This window comes from Rana temporaria, chromosome 2, assembly GCF_905171775.1.
Source record: "Rana temporaria chromosome 2, aRanTem1.1, whole genome shotgun sequence".
NCBI classification, from domain to species: Eukaryota; Metazoa; Chordata; class Amphibia; order Anura; family Ranidae; genus Rana; species Rana temporaria.
In genome coordinates this window covers 82,089,982-82,107,389 of record NC_053490.1, presented here as the reverse complement: position 1 = coordinate 82,107,389, position 17,408 = coordinate 82,089,982, and the positions used below count along the sequence as shown (strand labels likewise).

At 42.6% G+C, this 17,408-nt stretch overlaps 1 protein-coding gene across 1 annotated transcript in view; it reads left to right on the top strand.

The window, feature by feature from the left end:
• Positions 1-17,089, top strand: part of MEDAG (mesenteric estrogen dependent adipogenesis) — a 32,617-nt gene extending 15,528 nt beyond the window's left edge. The window contains exons 2-5 of the mRNA XM_040340459.1: positions 829-935; positions 5,649-5,761; positions 12,023-12,314; positions 16,631-17,089. Of these exons, the coding sequence (XP_040196393.1) occupies positions 829-935; positions 5,649-5,761; positions 12,023-12,314; positions 16,631-16,716 (598 nt within the window). The 3' untranslated portion in view covers positions 16,717-17,089. The remainder of the gene's footprint in view (positions 1-828; positions 936-5,648; positions 5,762-12,022; positions 12,315-16,630) is intronic.
• The last annotated feature ends 319 nt before the right edge of the window (positions 17,090-17,408 follow it).

Sequence of the window (17,408 nt, the reverse complement as noted above, 5' to 3'; positions counted from 1 at the left end):
TTTATCTTCTGCTTTTTTTTTTTTTTTTTTTACTGAAAAGCTGATCAAAAACTGATCGGTGTGAAACGGAGATAACAAATGTATTTAATGTACATAAACAAAGAAACTGATCCTCCCCTGTTCATCAATACTAGTGTGCAAGGCGCCTATCACAATATTATTCTATTGACTACAATGGCTGCGCTGCTCTCAATCTATCCAATAAAGAGCCGAGAAGCCCCGGCCAAAATCCTGACTCAGTTTGCGAGTGTTGTCTCGCAACACGAGCACGATTCAAGCCACAGTGGTGTGCAGTACCGCTTTTGGCCTGAGGTGGGGGCGCACGAGCGGAGCCGTTCGGAAATGCTCAGAAAACCGTGAAAATACTCCATTCCCATGCCTTTGCGAGGCTTTCAGAGTTCAGCTGAGCTGTCCTCAGGCCTTTGCGGGTGTTTCTGAGGCTCTCCGGCGCCCCCCACCCTCTGGTCACAGGCGGTATTGCATACCATTGAAGTTAATGCGGAAAAAATATTTTTGTTTCCATTGACTTCAATGGGTAAATGCGCTTTGATACGCGAGTGCTTTGTATTACGAGCATTCTCCTGGAACGGATTGTGCTCATAATCCGAGGCTCCACTGTATAAAGAAAAGAAAAGTAAATAATAAATGCAAACATTAAACAGTTGATACGGTCTTCCATTTCACCAATCCCCCCCATGAGGTGGGTAGCCCTTATATCTATGTAGTGTCCACAATACCATTCTGTTGATACATTAAACTTGGTTTTATCAATGTACCTCTGGCATGCTTGGCACATGAAGTAATTTTTTTTTTTTTTTATCTTTGTAGGAAAGTCACTCTGAAAAGCCACATTGATTACAAAGATTACAGAGATGCCATCTTTGCAAAACCAATGTTATTTCTCACCAACGTCCGAAAGGCCAGCTCTGACTCAGGTATGGTGACAAGCCCTGTCTGTATTGACTACATGCAACCTTCAGACCTTTTTGGTGACTCAGATACGGGAAAACTGGGTTAAAATTCGACCTTGTCATGCCGTAATAAAAAGCTTCAGGTTTTGTAACCTGTATAGAAAGAAAGGACGGAGCGTTCTAAGCCCTCCACCAATCGGAGTGCTGGATGTACTGTGCTCTTCACATTTCACAGAAAACAGGTTACACACAATGATCACTTGTTTTGAAGAACAAAGCTGACTGGTTTTAAATAAAAGCAGAAATGTTCCATGTGTGTAATAGAACTAAATAAACTTGCGTCATGTTGAGCCTTATGTCATCCTAATATGTTTTTATTTTATTTGTTCTTTATATTGGAGTGCTGAGATTAGACGTACTTGCATGCCTAGTCATATGTCACTTTTCTGGGGTGGGAAAGCAATGAGGTCACCAATCTGAAGTAAACATTTTGACATTTTCACTTTAGTCTTAATTGTGAATAATTTTCTTATGTGCAGGATAAAGTAAATAACTTGAGGTCCCACCCTGTCATTATTAAGGCCCATACACACGATCGGACTTTCCGACAACAGCCGTCCGACGGACCAGTTTTATCGGACAATTCGGGCAATTGTTGTTGGAATTTCCACAGGCAAATGTTCGTTGTGCATGCTCTTAAACTTTCCAACAACAAATGTGTTACGTCGGATCATCCGATCGTCCATCGAACTAAAATCCAAAGTACAAACGTGCATGATCAGAACTAGGGGTGCAACGGATCGTGCCCGATCCGCGATCCGAACGGGTCGACCTGTTCGGATCGGCACAGTATGCGATCCGCGGAACGCACCGCCGCCGCGGCCTTAGGAAAGACCGCGGCTTCAGCCTAGCTCCGGAGCGGTCGGCCATCTTGGTACACTCGGCGGCGGTGCGCGCTGACGTCATCACCCCTCCCTCTGCTCGTGGATTTTTTTCTATTTTGAAAGAGCGCGCTGCGCCGCTGACTCTGCATGCAACCTGTGTACAGTGAGACGGACCGAGTACATCAGTACAGTGAGTTGGCTAATGGCTTAATAGCCATTTGCCAACTCACTGTACTGATGTACTCAGTCTAGTAAAACAGTAACACTGTAATTACCATTTTTGCCACTGTAATAATAGTCATAGCCAACATTGCCCCCACACTAGTAAACAGTAACACTGTGTGTATAGCCATTTTTCCCACTGTAATCAGTGGGAAAAATGGCTATACACACAGTGTTACTGTTTACTAGTGTGGGGCAATGTTGGCTATGACTATTATTACAGTGGCAAAAATGGCAATTACAGTGTTACTGTTTTACTAGTGTGGGGGCAATGTTGGCTATGGCTATTAATAATAGCCATAGCCAACATTGCCCCCACACTAGTAAAACAGTAACACTGTAATTGCCATTTTTGCCACTGTAATGGTCCCAAAAATGTGTCAAAATTGTCCGATGTGTCCGCCATAATGTCGCGGTCACGAAAAAAAATCGCTGATCGCCGCCATTGGTAGTAAAAAAAATATATATTAATAAAAATGTAAAAAGCCAAAACTTTGTTTGTCTTGTGTTTTTTTTTTTTTACTGATCCGAAAATGATCCGATCCGTGACTCCTGATCCGAGGATCGATCCGATCCGTGAGTTTTTTGATCCGTTGCACCCCTAATCAGAACCAATGCTAAACATCAGACAACAATGGCAGAAGTTGCCCAAAGGGTGGCGGTAAAGAGCTGAAAAACCACGTGATTTGGTGAATGTTGGCTGAAAATGTTCTGCCGTGTGTATGCAAAACAAGTTCACGGCTAACGCCCCTTTGGGCAAAAATCCACGGAAAAGTTTGATGGAAGTCTGATTGTGTGTACGAGGCTTTAGGCTGGCCATACATTACACAAATGTTCATGTACAATTTTCCTTTGGAATTACCAAAAGCATATAATATGAGGTCAAATCTAAACAATTCCAATTTGCATACAATCAGGCCGGCCCTTGCACTACATAGTTGAAGGTAAATCTAAAAGAATTTGAACATTGAAAATTGTATCATTGTAATGGAAATCAGATTCTAGCTTCCTAGTACAATGAGCTGGGATATCCTGCTGACCAACTTTGTAGTGTTCTTCAAAGCCAGCTAAGGTCAGGGCTGTAGACAAGTAGATGGGCAAATTGCGCAAATTGCAACCAATCAAGTTTCACCTCTCATTTCCCAAATAAAAAAATAAAAATAAAACAAGAATTATGATAGTTCATTATGTTCAACAACTGCAGTGCTGTGAACATTTCCTTCTTTCCTGTTTCATAATTTTTGTTTTGCGCTAATAACCTACACTCTATGGGCCAGATTCAGAAAGAATGATGTAACTTCTCATATACGATACGCCGCCGTAACTTAGAGAGGCGAGTACCATATTCAGAAAGAACTTGCGCCCTAAGTTACGGCGGCGTAGCGTAAATGGGCCGGCGTGAGCCCGCCTAATTCAAATTATCAAGGCAGTGGGCGTGTCGTATTACAATGAGCCGTGACCCCATGTAAATGAGGGGCGAACGAACGGTGCATGCGCCGTCCGTGGACGTATCCCAGTGCGCATGCTCAAAATCACGTCGGCTAGAATGCCCAAGATACGTCGAAAACACTGCCTACGACGTAAACGTAACTTACGCACAGCGCTATTCAGGTACGACTTGCGTAAACAATGTAAATTTCGACGGTCGTTCCGACGTCCATACCTTAACATGACTGACCCCTGCTTTATGAGGGGTAAAGTTACGCCGGTCGTACGCCTTACGTAAACAGCGTATATTAATACGCCGGGAACAAGTACGTTCGTGAATCAGCGTATCTAGGTCATTTGCATATTTGTAATGGGAACGCCGAATGCGTCCAGCGTAACTATGCGCCCACGATACGCTGGCGTAGGCAAGTTACGTCGGACGACTGAAGCCATGTTTTTGGATGTATCTCGCTTTTTGAATCGGCGCAAAGATGCGACGGCACATATTTGAAATTACGGCGGCGTATCTGGAGATATGCCGACGTAAATGCTTTCTGAATCTGGCCCTATATTTTTAAGACGCTTAATCTATATTTAATGAAGGTCTATGGGCAAAATGTATGGGAGGGAGTACTGTCAGGTTTTTTTTTTTTTTTTTTCCACCATCTTTGTCCCACTGCTGAAATTTCCCTTCACTTCCTGTCCCATAGCCAAATGGGAAGTGAGAGGAAATCTCTGCAAATTAGGAAAATTACTTGGGCACCCCAGGTCACCAGAACTAGCACACGTATTGGAAGATTTTCCCCTCTATTACTTTTTTTGGGGACAACCCAAAATGTGAGATTTTCTTTGAAGTGGATGTAAACCCTCCATAAACCCAGTCAAGTGAACAGCCTCATATGATACACAGGGATGAACCAAGTCTCCCTACATAAGTTTTACATCCATATCTGCTGTCTTCATCTTTTATATAATATTTAGAAAGTTCAGATCATGTTAGGAAATTTTCTCTTCCTGTTTAACGCAGAGTGTGATGTCTGGGCATACAGCCAAGATAGCTAAAATTGCTGATTGGAGGAAAGACACACACCCCCTCTCATCATAGGCAGAGACTCTCAGAGGTGTTTTGTAACAGGGCCAGCTCTCTGCTAATCTATTTTAGCAACCTCCCCTGACAGAAATTTCAGGCTGCTTTAATCTGATGTGTCTGAGAATTTGTCAGGAGTTATCAGGCTGATAGCACAGGAACGGTTCAGGAGAGAGCTATGGGACTTGGCTCTTTAAAGAGAGCTAACAAAATACTGCAGATATATGTGCCCAGCTCAAATTTCATAAATTGGGTTTACATCCACTTTAACTTTTTTAAGATGACGGTAAACGGGACAAATGGAGAGGGGGAATCTCCTTAACTGGGTTACAAAGAGCAATAAAAACGGGTGTTCTAATCTCTCCCCTCCATCCAAAACTAAAAAAGTTTTGCCTTTTAGTTCTACTTCACAGCTAAACTCCAGGAGACTAGCACCTCGCTACAAGGGTTAACTATTTGGTTCTTGGGGGCATGGAAAAGTTGATTTACTTACTTGATCCTCCAGGTTGTTAGGTCTTGGCTTTAGGACCAATCCTGGATCTATAGCCCTCAGTGGCGGCCTGTCCGTTAGGGGCGCCGCCCCCCTATATGCATAATGGATAGATATTCATGCACCGCGGCCACCCCTATTTATGTGTCTGGCCCCTTTCGGGTCACCAGATGCATGAATTACAGCAGCAGAGGATTATTATTATTTTTTTTGAAGCACCTCGTTGGAGCTAGAGGCTCTAATAAGCTTCACAATAGGGTGGGTTCTGGTCGCAGAGCATGCGACTTGGAGCCCACCCAGGTGTGTTACAATGGCAAAGTGATGACGTAGAGGTTGGAGGATGGAACCATGGCACATGGTGAGGGACACAGGCATCCAAAGCTCCTGTGGTGCCAAATGCCAAGGAGGCCAATGGGAGTCGGCAGCACTGGAACAATGGGCAGGTATGAGACACAACCCACCAGAATACAAGTTCTTTCTCTTTTCATATTTGTTTAAATGCTGCCAGTAATGTTCCTCATCTACCCCTTTGCCGAAGCTTTTGCAGCTTTTTTGGGTTGAACAAAGTATTCTGAATATCCTTCTTTTTTTCTTTGTAAGAATAACCTTTTTTTTTTCATTTTTAGTGAAAACATTTGCATTCATTGTGAACACGCGGCATCCACAGATGAAGGCCAGAATAGAGAGCGGTATGAATGATGCCATCTCCTCCGTTATGGGAGAAAACTACTTTTTACAGGTGAAATATGGAAGACATTCTGCTTGTATTGATGCTGTTCTATATACACAGAACCCTACATAGCAACCAAACTATATGCTACACATACTTTCACTGGGATGGATGAAACTTTTTTTTTTTTTTCTTAACCACTTGCCATGCGGCGGCCAACTATTTACGGCCGCAAGGTGGCTCTAATCTGCCAGGAGGCTGTCAATATGTGGCCTCTGGGCGCGCGCCCGCCGCGTCACAAAGGTGCCGTTGCGCGTGCCTCGCGGCCGCGATGTCCACCAGGCACCCGCGATCGGCAGTCACAGAGCCAGGGACGTGGATCTCTGTGTGTAAACACAGAGATCCACGTCCTGTTAGGGAGAGGAGACAGATGTTGTATAGGGACAACCATCGGTCACCTCCCCCAGTCAGTCCCCTCCCCCCAGGGATGGACTGGCCATTGGGACTACAGGGAGTTTCCCGGTGGGCCGATGGCTCAGTGGGCCGGCTTCAGTGACAGCGGACCGCTGCCCCCCTCCGCTCCTCTGTCTCTCCCTTCCCACAGCGCTCACCTCCTCTCCCTCCCTGCAGCACTCACCTGGGGGGAACAGAGAAGCAGGGGGGACAACAGAGGAGCACGGGGGAGGGGACAGACAGTTGACTCAACAGCTATGGCCTGGGAGTTTCTCACTTCTGCCTAATCTTGTCCCATAGGGGGGGGGGGCACCGAACTGATTCTTTGCCCCCGGTGAAATAATGTCTAGCTTCCCCACTGGTACTGCCTATAAGAATACCAGTAACAGCCGTTCTATTCTAATAAAGTAGAGTGGCTAGTGAAGGGGGAGAGGGGGCTTGGGTGGCCAGGGGGGGGGGTGCGGTATTTGTCCGACCGCCATGGGAGAGACCTGTCAAAGTGGGCCAGTCTGGATGAAGTCCAGGGCCAAATTTTTGTCCCAGTCCAGCCCTGCCTCCCCCCCCACAGTAAGAATCACCTAGCAGGGAACATATTTAACCCCTTGATCGCCCCCCTAGTGTTAACCCCTTCCCTGCCAGTCACATTTATACAGTAATCAGTGCATATTTATAGCAATGTATGTTCGCTGTATAAATGTGAATGGTCCCAAAAATGTGTCAAAAGTGTCCGATGTAATATCGCAGTCGTAACAAAAAAAAAGTAATAATTCTATCCCCTATTTTGTAGGCGTTACAACGTTTGCGCAAACCAATTACTATACGCTTATTGCGTTTTTTTTTTTTTTGTTTACCAAAAATATGTAGAAGAATACGTATCAGACTAAACTGGAGCAAAAAAAATATTATTATTTTTTTTTTTTAAATGGGATATTTAATATAGCAAAAACTAAAAAATATAGTTTATTTTCAAAATTGTCGCTCTATTTTTGTTTATAGCGCAAAAAATAAAAACCGCGGAGGTGATCAACTACCACCAAAAGAAAGCTCTATTTGTGGCAAAAAAAGGACGTCATTTTTGTTTGGGAGCCACGTCGCACGACCACGCAATTGTCATTCAAAGCGTGAGAGTGCCGAAAGCTGAAATTTCGCCTGAGCAGGAATGGGGTATATGTGCCCAGTAAGCAAGTGGTTAATTTGTGTGATTTCCCTAAGGTGCAGGGACTGTGTGTAATTGGTAGTACATTATACTTAAGTCAGTTTGCTGTGTTGTAAATCTCAGTGAGTTTCACAGGAAATTTTGGTTATTTTCACCCTGAAGTAGGTGTGTGATGTGTAAAAGGGTTCAACCGGTATAGTACATGCGTAGTTTTCATGACCTGTATGTGGCTTCACATTTGAGGAAGTCAAGTTTACGGCTTTTCATGTAAGTGGAATTTTTGGTTCTATTTGTATTGTATTTTTCAGGCAGGGAAGTTTTTTGCCCTGTTTTTGTTTTACCTTAAGTCCAGTCACACCGTAGGATACTCTAAAATTGTATTATATAATCTAGTAGTATATATTATATATATATTTATTATTATTTTTTGAGAGTCTGATGCCGCGTACACACGATCATTTTTCAGCATGAAAAAAACTTAGTTTTTCAAAAATGTAATTGAGCCTAGGTTCACACTGCTGCAAATTAAAAATCGCGGTAAAATGTGCGATTTTGCCGCGATTTCGGCCGCAATTTTATGTAAATTGCGGCCCGGAATCGCAAAAAGTAGTACAGGACCTACTTTTTGAAATCGCAGATGCGGCGTCGCACTGATTAGGACATCTCAAATCGCTCCAAATTGTACCCAGTGTGAACCAGGGCTTAAAATGATCGTGTGTGGGCTTCACATCATTTTTCAGGTTCTTCAGAATAAAATTCGAACATGCTGCATTTTTTAAGATCGTTTTAATTGATGTCGTTTTTCGGGTTGTAAAAAATGATCGTGTGTGGGCTAAAACGACGTAAAAAACCTGCGCATGCTCAGAAGCAAGTTATGAGACGGGAGCGCTCGTTCTGGTAAAACTACCGTTCATAATGGAGTAAGCAAATTCATCACGCTGTAACAGACAGAAAAGCGCGAATCGTCTTTTACTAACACGGAATCAGCTAAAGCAGCCCAAAAGCGAATGGAACTTCCCCTTTTTAGTGCCGTCGTACGTGTTGTACGTCACCGCGCTTTGCTAGATCACTTTTTAAAAACGATGGTGGCCAACATCGTTTTATTGATGAAGTTGGGAAAACTTCGTTTTTTGGACATGCTGAAAAGCAAAGTTTTTTTTTTTTTTCATGCTGAAAAATGATCGTGTGTACGCGGCATGTGTCTCTCCAGGAAAGCTGACATATACACAGTTTAGATGCATATATAGCATATGCTCCTTCCCCCTTTTTTTTTTTGTGTGTGCAGTTTCCACCAATATTCATTCCCAAACTTCTCTTTTTTTTTTTTCTTGCTAGCACATGGTTGTTTGAAGTGAATTCAGCCTCTTTTAAGTGTTCCAGTGGTGTCATTTTTGGCTTTGTTTTACACATTTTTTTGCATAACACGTCAAACTTACATTTTGCTAAAAAGGTCAGCTACGTGTTCTCCGTATTGCCTCATGTACTCGGTTGTCAGAACATGTCAATCTGCACATTGTGGCAATTACATTGTATGCAGTCTGTAGTTGGAGCTCTTCTGACTTGACTAATCAGAGCACCGTGGTGTAGGTGGAGGCTCATGCTGGCCATACACTATACGAAAAATCGGGCGAAATTCGGTCGTTCAGACAGTTCTTTCGTTTTTCGAACAGTTAATGGGCACAAGAATTGATAATCGTCTGGACGTTTTTGAGCCGAAAAAACGAAGGACAAGTTTGGAAATTTTCTGCCGAACGAACGATAAATCGGAAAGGTTAATGTGTTTCCCGTCCGAACTTTCTGCACTAGGTATATGTAAAAAAAAAAAAGTTTTTTTTTAATGTCCACTGAACGATTTATCGGTCATTACATGATGGCACTATCGTTTGCGCTCGTGGCTGAACGTTTGTTTTTTGAAACGTTCGTTCAGACGATTTTTCGTAGAGTGTATGGCCAGCATCAGACTTGACGCAAGTGAGAATTTCATAATGTCGGATACAGCTCGTTCAATCAGATGTCTTACGTGAGATGCAAGTTGTAAAAAAGTGACCCCCCCACAAAGGTGATTCATTGCATCAGAAAGGTTGTTCACTTTTCTTTTTAAAGAGATATATAATTTTTTTTTTTTTTTAAACCGGAAATGCCAGTCTAGTCCCCTTTCCCAACTGCTTTTCTCAGGAAAGAACTTCGCATGTAGGATCTATTTCCTCGATGTGATGTATAAACACAACTGCATGAGCACCAAGCAAGTGCAGTTGCTCCAGAGCTTGGTAAATGAGGTGAAGCTTCACTTTGCAAAGAATACCCAATCACATGCAAGGAAAAAAAAAAAACAGCATTATTGCTTGCATATGATTGGATGATAGAAATCGGCAGCAATCGCCCTCATTTAAAGCAGTAGTAAGCCGTATTATAGGTTTACCTGTAGTTAAAATGAATACCTCCTAAATATGATAAAACAGTTTAGGAGCTATTCGCCCTGCGTACAGCCGCTGACGTCACTGGCGTATGCGCTCTAAAGGTCCGGCATACAGTAGGGGAAAGAAACCGCCGCTCCAGATGAGTGCACTTTGGTGGTGAGTCTGAACTCAGAGAGATCCAATGGGTGCAGGCAATGCACGAAGCATAAATGGAAGCAAAAAGGTATGGACAGCCGCACTCCGATAAATGTAAAAAACAATAAAAGCCTTTAATCCAGTAAAAAAAACACTGCACAAACAGAGAAACAGCCGGCATACAGTGCTGGACCTTCAGAGCTTTTTGCCGGAACCGAGGGCTCCCGTGTGCACACCCTATTCCGCAAGGTCGGGGAAGGTGTCAGTCCTCAGCAGTGACCATGCGCCGCTGGAAGGGCTTCGCTCTAAGGTAAGCATTTCATAATGTGCTAGTATGCCATGCATACAAGCACATTATGCAATTTTCTTAGTTTTTTTGGTTTCATTCTGCAGCAGCTTACTACCGCTTTTAAGAGCTTTCCTTCAGATCTAGAGCAACTGTGATGCATTAGATGTGTTTAAGTGTGCTCAGGCATTTTATTTCTCTTATTTTTACTTGGCATGTTTACATTTCTCCTGATGGCATTTGGGGGTCCACCTTCCAACTCTTACATATCAATTGCATTCACTTGAGGGGCCAATTTTTTAAATGGGTAGCGGCTATCACTGTAAGCTCTGTGCTATACTATGCAGTGGAACTCCATAATCCTTCCTGGATGTTATGGCCTATTCATAAAATGAGGTCTGCAGCACTGAGCATGCAAGATCTCAGTGTTTTTTGTTTTTTTTCCCCGTTGTTTAAGACATTGGCTCTCCTCCAATCGTGCCCCATGGTCGTTACACGGGACCCTCTGAGGTGGCGGCCGCCCTCCCCGCCGGTCTCATATGTGGGGGGGCTTTTAGGTGAGCAGCTGAGTCTACCCTTCCCCTGTCTATATTTACTGTATTGTTGTCTCATGTATTATTGTCTGACCCTTGTTATTTTTAACTTTAGACTCTTCTGATGAAGTGGCGCATAGCCACGAAACTAGTTAAGATGTCGTGATATGACTTTCTACCCACTATGCTTCTCCCCCTCCTGGGGACTACTATACTGGCGATCTGTTGGTCATACATTGTGTGTTTTTTAACCATGTATCCCCTTTGTGTCGTTATCGACATTTTATTTAATAAAGTTGTTTTTCATTATTATTTTACTTGTTTTGTTGTACACTACTTACGGTACATATACTACCAGTACCGTGATAGTCCAACACTGGCCCAATTACTCCCCCCACTTGGCTCTCTGGTTTGGGGACCCTAGAACAAAGCTCTATATATCTAGATTCTGGATGATGGTACGCCCCCTTTAAAGTGTTAATTTTTCATACCCTCAGAGGTTATATATCAATTTCTCCTCCAATCATGTTCTCCAGTCATGTGATTTTGACAGGTCGCATAACTAGGCTTTCCTTCCATATGTTTTTTTTTTGCACTGTTCAATTAATAGTGCTCTACTATCATCAGAGTTCTGTTACTACCTGAGTGCTAAGCACAGTTCTAAAGTGCGTCCCTGTGTAGGGGTATGCCGTATACACACGATCGGAATTTCCGACAACAAATGTTCGATGTGAGCTTTTGGTTGGATATTCTGACCGTGTGTATGCTCCATTGGACATTTGCTGTCGGAGTTTCCGAAACAAATGTTTGAGAGCTGGTTCTCAATTTTTCCAACAAAATTTCTTGTCGGAAATTCCGATCGTCCGTATGCAATTCCGACGCACAAAAATCCTACGCATGCTCGGAATCATTGAACTTCATTTTTCTCATCTCGTTGTAGTGTTGTACGTAACCGCGTTCTTGGTGTATTTCCAGCAACATTTGTGTGACTGTGTGTATGCAACACAAGTTTGAGCCAACATTCCGTCGGAAAAACGGTTTTGTGTCAGAATGTCCGATCGCGTGTACGCGTCAGTAGACTTTTTTTTCTTTTTTTCTTTTTCTAATTCCCCAAGTTGGGTTTCAACCTGAAGTAACTTTGGATACAACTTTTGCCTTTCCATGCTTGCTCTTTCGTTGTATTCAGTATATACATTTCTAGATTGCCTCTAGGAAGGTTAACATGTAAGCTAATGCAATGCACATGCCAATTGAAACTGGGTATTTGGCTGTTTACAGTCCTTCGGGTACAATGATTTTGTGGTTATAGTAGCACAACAATAATTACATTTTTTTTTTTTTTTTTTTCAGTTCAATTTAAATAAGTCATTAAAAGACTACCTTGAAAGACAAAACTTTCAGTTGACTGAAGACAACCTGAACTTTTCCTTCACGTTCAAGCTTGACGTGTTTCTTGATGTGTTCTACTTACTGGGCAGGAGCAAAAAGAGCTGTGATGTGACTGGGAAGATTCTGAGCTTGTATTGCACCAACAATGATAAGAAGGAGAGAGTGAAGGCATTCCTGTCGAAAATGACCTGCCCGCTGATCAAATTGGGCAACAGCTTTGACCATGACCGAAGGCCCAGTGTTTATTCTCTTGGTAAGCTAACGCAGGAAGACATTTTCTGTGAATATGTTGGGGGTCCTATAGAGCATTCTCAGTGCGTTCATGTTCCCTCATCACTTCTTAAAGGGGTTGTAAAGATACAATTTTTTTTCCTAAATAGCTTCCTTTACCTTAGTGCAGTCCTCCTTCACTTACCTCATCCTTCCATTTTGCTTTTTAATGTCCTTTTTTCTTCGGAGAAATCCTTACTTCCTGTTCTTCTGTCTGTAACTCCACACAGTAATGCAAGGCTTTCTCCCTGGTGTGGAGTGTCATCCCTGCCCCCTCTCTTGGACTACATGAGAGTCAGGACACTCTCTACGTTGCAGATAGAGAAAGGAGCTGTGTGTTAGTGGGTGTCCTGACTCTCATTTTAGTCCAAGGGAGGGGGCGAGCACGACACTCCACACCAGGGAGAAAGCCTTGCATTACTGTGTGTAGTTACAGACGGAAGAACAGAAAGGGCCAGATTCTCAGAAGAGATACGACAGTGTATCTCAGGAAACACCTTCGTATCTCTGTTTTTGGCCCCCGGGTATCTATGCGTATGATTCCTAGAATCATTTTCGCATAGATACGGCGTAGATCCGACAGGTGTAAGTCACTTACACCGTCGGATCTTAGATGTAATTCGACGCTGGCCGCTAGGTGGCGTTTACGTTCAGTTCTCATTTGACTATGCAAATGAGCCTGATACGCCGATTCCCGAACGAATTTGCGCCGCGTCGTTTACGTCGTTTCCGTAAGCGTAAGGTTACCCCTGCTATATGAGGGGTAACCTTACGCCAGTCCGCCGTATGCCATGTTAAGTATGGCGTCGGGTCAGCGTCGTCTTTTTCCGTCAGTTACGTAGTTTTACTAACTCGTTCGCGAATACGACTTTACGTCAATGACGCTCACGTCAGCGTCATTGACGTTTTCCGTCGTGAGCTGGAGCATGCGCACTGGGCTATTTTTCCGCCCGGCGCATGCGTAGTTCGATCGGCGCGGGGGAGCGCTTAATTTGAATACGAGCCGCCCCCTTTGAATTACGCGGCCATACGCGCCGCAAATTACGGAGCAAGTGCTTGGAGAATACGGCACTTGCTCCAGGAAGTTGTGGCGGCGTAGTGTAAATGGCTTACACTACGCCAACGCGCATTCTATGAGAATCTGGCCCAAAGTGAGGATTTCTCAGAAGAAATACGGATATTTAAAAGCAAAATGGAAGGATGAGGTAAGTGAAGGAGGACTGCAATAAAGTAAAAGGAAGCCATTTTGGAAAAAAATTTTTACCTTTACAACCCCTTTAAGAGATTGTCCAATCCTTTAATGTGGGGTATCTTCTCTTATATGATGGCCTGTTTTGGGGTATAAGTATGGGTCTTGAAGGGAAGAACTGCAGCTGAAACTTCCTTTTTATAGTGCATGCAAGTAAAATTGCTTGCTGGCTTCTAGGTTGGACTGAAAAAGAAACAAAAATACCTGTAATGGGAGAAATGAAGGTTACCATAGCTGTCCTGTAGTCTGCAAAACTAAAGATAATTTGCTTACCCCTTCTCCACCCACATGCCTCTTGTGTGCGCTTATTTAGACTATCCTTTCCAGGTTGTGACCATTGAAAACACTTCAACCGCTTTTGGATGCTGAAGAGTTTTTTTGGTGGCTTTTTTGGAGCACAAGGGATAGAGGGGGAGTAAAATACCCTTTCCAAAATTTTTGCTGGTCTCTCCCACATGACAACAGACACCCCTAAAAAAGCTTCAAAAACAGGTCCAACGCCAAATGTACTAGGAAAATGCATCAACCACAGCCCACATAGGTGTGAACGTCGCCTAAGTGCGGAATCCTCTTGTAATTAATGCATACATTGTAATAATAAGAGACCTAAATTCAAGTCAGAGCTGGACCAGGTAGCTGATTCTACTAAACTACTGCTACCACTGCATATACATATGCCCTTCACTGGCCCCTTGCTCTGATGGGTGGTGACCCTATTATGCCATAGTAATGGAAATAAGTGGATGGGGGCAGAGTTGGCCTCAGCGACCAGGTTGGATAGAAAGAACTTGACATCTAGAGGTTTGCATTTACTTGTAGTATCCGTACAGGAATCTGAGGATTATTACAGTGTTTGTCACTTGCCTGCCACCTTTCTGTTGATCATCAACATTTAGTTGACATGGTATGTAAGTTTCACAAATGTTTAAGACTGCATAAATGCTCCTTAGCTGAAGGTGAAAGGCTGTTAACATGCCTCTTTTAAATACATCAAAGGGGAATTCCTGAGATGCTTTCAAAGAAACAGAAAACTGGAACGTATTCATATCTTGTATATTATTGCTGTATTTACAATTTTATTATAGAGAGTAGGGATGTCCCGATACCGATACTAGTATCGGTACCGATACCGAGCATTTCCCGAGTACTTGTACTCAGCTGAAATGCTCCGATGCTTCACCTGATACCTGGGCAGTCAGGTATCGGGTGGTGGGGGGAGTTACAAGTCTTCTCCGTGCTGTCTTCTCCCCCCGTGCTGTCTTCTCCCCCTCTGTGCTTCTCTCCCCCCGAGCCGTCTTCTCCCCCCTCTGTGCCGCACTCCCCCCTCAATTTGTCAGGATGGAGAGTGGAGGTAGGAGCGGCTCCTATCTTTTTCCGAATGATCACTGACTCTGCTCATTCACATAACTGAGCATTGTAACCTGTGTTTACAATGCTTCAGTTTATGAATGGAGAGAAGCTTCTCTCTATTCATTTCAGCTGAGGCTGCAGAGAAAGGGACTGGGGAATCTGTGTCCTTAGTCCCTTTCTCTGTCTTAAAGGGGAGATGTCAGAGGTCTGTTAAGACCCCTGATATCTCACCAAAGCCCCCCCAACAGGGCTGATTAAAAAAAAGAAAAAAAATTGCAATAAATAATTTAAATAATAATAATAAAACAAAAAAAAACACACTGACAATCAACTACCCCCTCCCCCCCTCTATAAAAAAAAATCACTGTAAAAAAAAAAAAAATACTGCCACTGTCACATGACATTAAAAAAAGTATCGTATTCGGTATCGGCGAGTACTTGGGGGGGAAAAAAAGTATCGGTATTTGGTCTCAAAAAAGTGGTATCGGGACAACCCTAATAGAGAGTGTTTGGTAAAGCATGCAACTGCATATGTATTTTACAATCTCTTAACCAGTCTGTACAGAGCCCTATAGTCATGTTTTAAGTGTATGTAAATTCCAACAATTCGCGTTTTTTCTCATCCAATTTAATTTTATTAAGTACAAAAGCCAACATTTGAATGTACAGCAAATAGTATGCTTCAATTGTATACAAAACTTTACAAAGGAAAGAAATGAGAATTTCCAGTAAGTACAAAAATCCCCGTAACAGAATGTAGGAGACATATGTATATAAACATCGTCTAACCATTACAATTTGGCCCTTGTCAGAGTTGCTCAAATCCTTGCGCTTTTTTTATTTTTTTCTGCTTTATTTTACAATATGTTCACTTGCCTGATATATCGCACCTACGTCCAGATGCCATTGTAACAACATGATTCATGTTATTCACGTTGCCTGTCTGTGGCCATAATGTTATGACTGATTGGTGTACACTAGTGATTAAAGGGTAACTCCACTTTCATGGGGGGGAAAAATATATAGCATATACCATTGGAATACAAGTCGTATTGTAATTGAATGTTATTAAAAAAAAAAAATTAACTTTCCAATCTGCAGCTCTGTAATTTTCTGAAAATGCAATATGGCTACCTGGAGGTTGTTCTGTTCATAGAATGTGTACATGACGCCCCCCCAGAAACATAATTTCCTGCTTGTGTGATTGGCTCACTGATTTGCCCAGAAGTCTGCCCTAAGATACAAGTCTGATATCAGGGCATCCCCTGCAACAAAAATAACATTTTTGGTGAGATAATTCCAATAGTAAATCACATGCCCAGTAGCTTTTCTCATTAGAGCCCTGCAGGTGCACAGCTGATAAGTGTGAAACTACTCCTATAGATTCACTTTTCCTACATGGACACAGATAAACTGTGATTTCTTCAGAATAACAAAAGGTAGGAATCTGCAACAAAGTTTGTTAAAATCCTTGAAATGTACATGGATCACCCAAAGGGGAATGTTTTTTTTTTTTTTTTTCAACAAAAGTGGAGTTATCCTTCAAACTTTGGATATTGGGTACCGTTTGTAACCTACATATACTTACCCACAGACAATATATAATGTATAAATTGCTGTATGTAAACAGAAAATATTAGGGGTATTAGTTTTAAAAAGGAACATGCTAAAAGTCAATATATTTTTATTTATTTTTTTAGATGTAATCGCGGAAGATCCATTCCCACCTGAGATGGTTGTTGTCAGTGATACTGAACCAGTCCTGCCATTGAGTCCAGGCATGTGAAGCAAAGCCAGCGAAGAAAAGACTTTACATGACATCACTGCGTAAAACTTTGAACTACATAAAAAGGGAATTTCAGATGGTAACTTGTCAAGTTTCTTTTGGAAGAACAGAAAACGCTGGATTAAAGCTCTCCCCTTTTTTTAGTAGAAAGGCTTCTTTCCTGAACCAGCATGAGGTCTGTTGTGCCTTAGTGTACTTGGCGCACGCTGTGGAGGTTGTTGGACTGCACTTCTGATATGGCGGACTATGGCAGCACAATAATGTTTTCTACACTGGTGTGCTGGGTTCCAGCAAATGCTATAGTTTTGTGAATGAAATATTCTACCAGTAGTATAGGAAAAAAAAAGTTAAATGGAAGCCTGCTTGGGATACATCAACAGAGTTCTAGTGTAATCGCTAGCAGGTATTACCTTAACAAAAGGAGCTGATACTAGGTACAATCTACATTTTTACTTCTTTCTTTTCCCTGGAAAATTCTTAAGTTTGTGACGACTCACACAATTGCTACGGGTGTAAAAGTACACAAATGGATCATATGAATGTAGAGCATTGTTCGCTGTTATGCATGTACTGAAAAAAAAAAACTCCTTAAGCATCATTTACACCAGTGATGGTAAAAATAGGCAATTGGGCCATTGTTTTACCACCCCTGAATGCCTAGCCACATGTCGTGGTTACGGCATGGTGGCAAT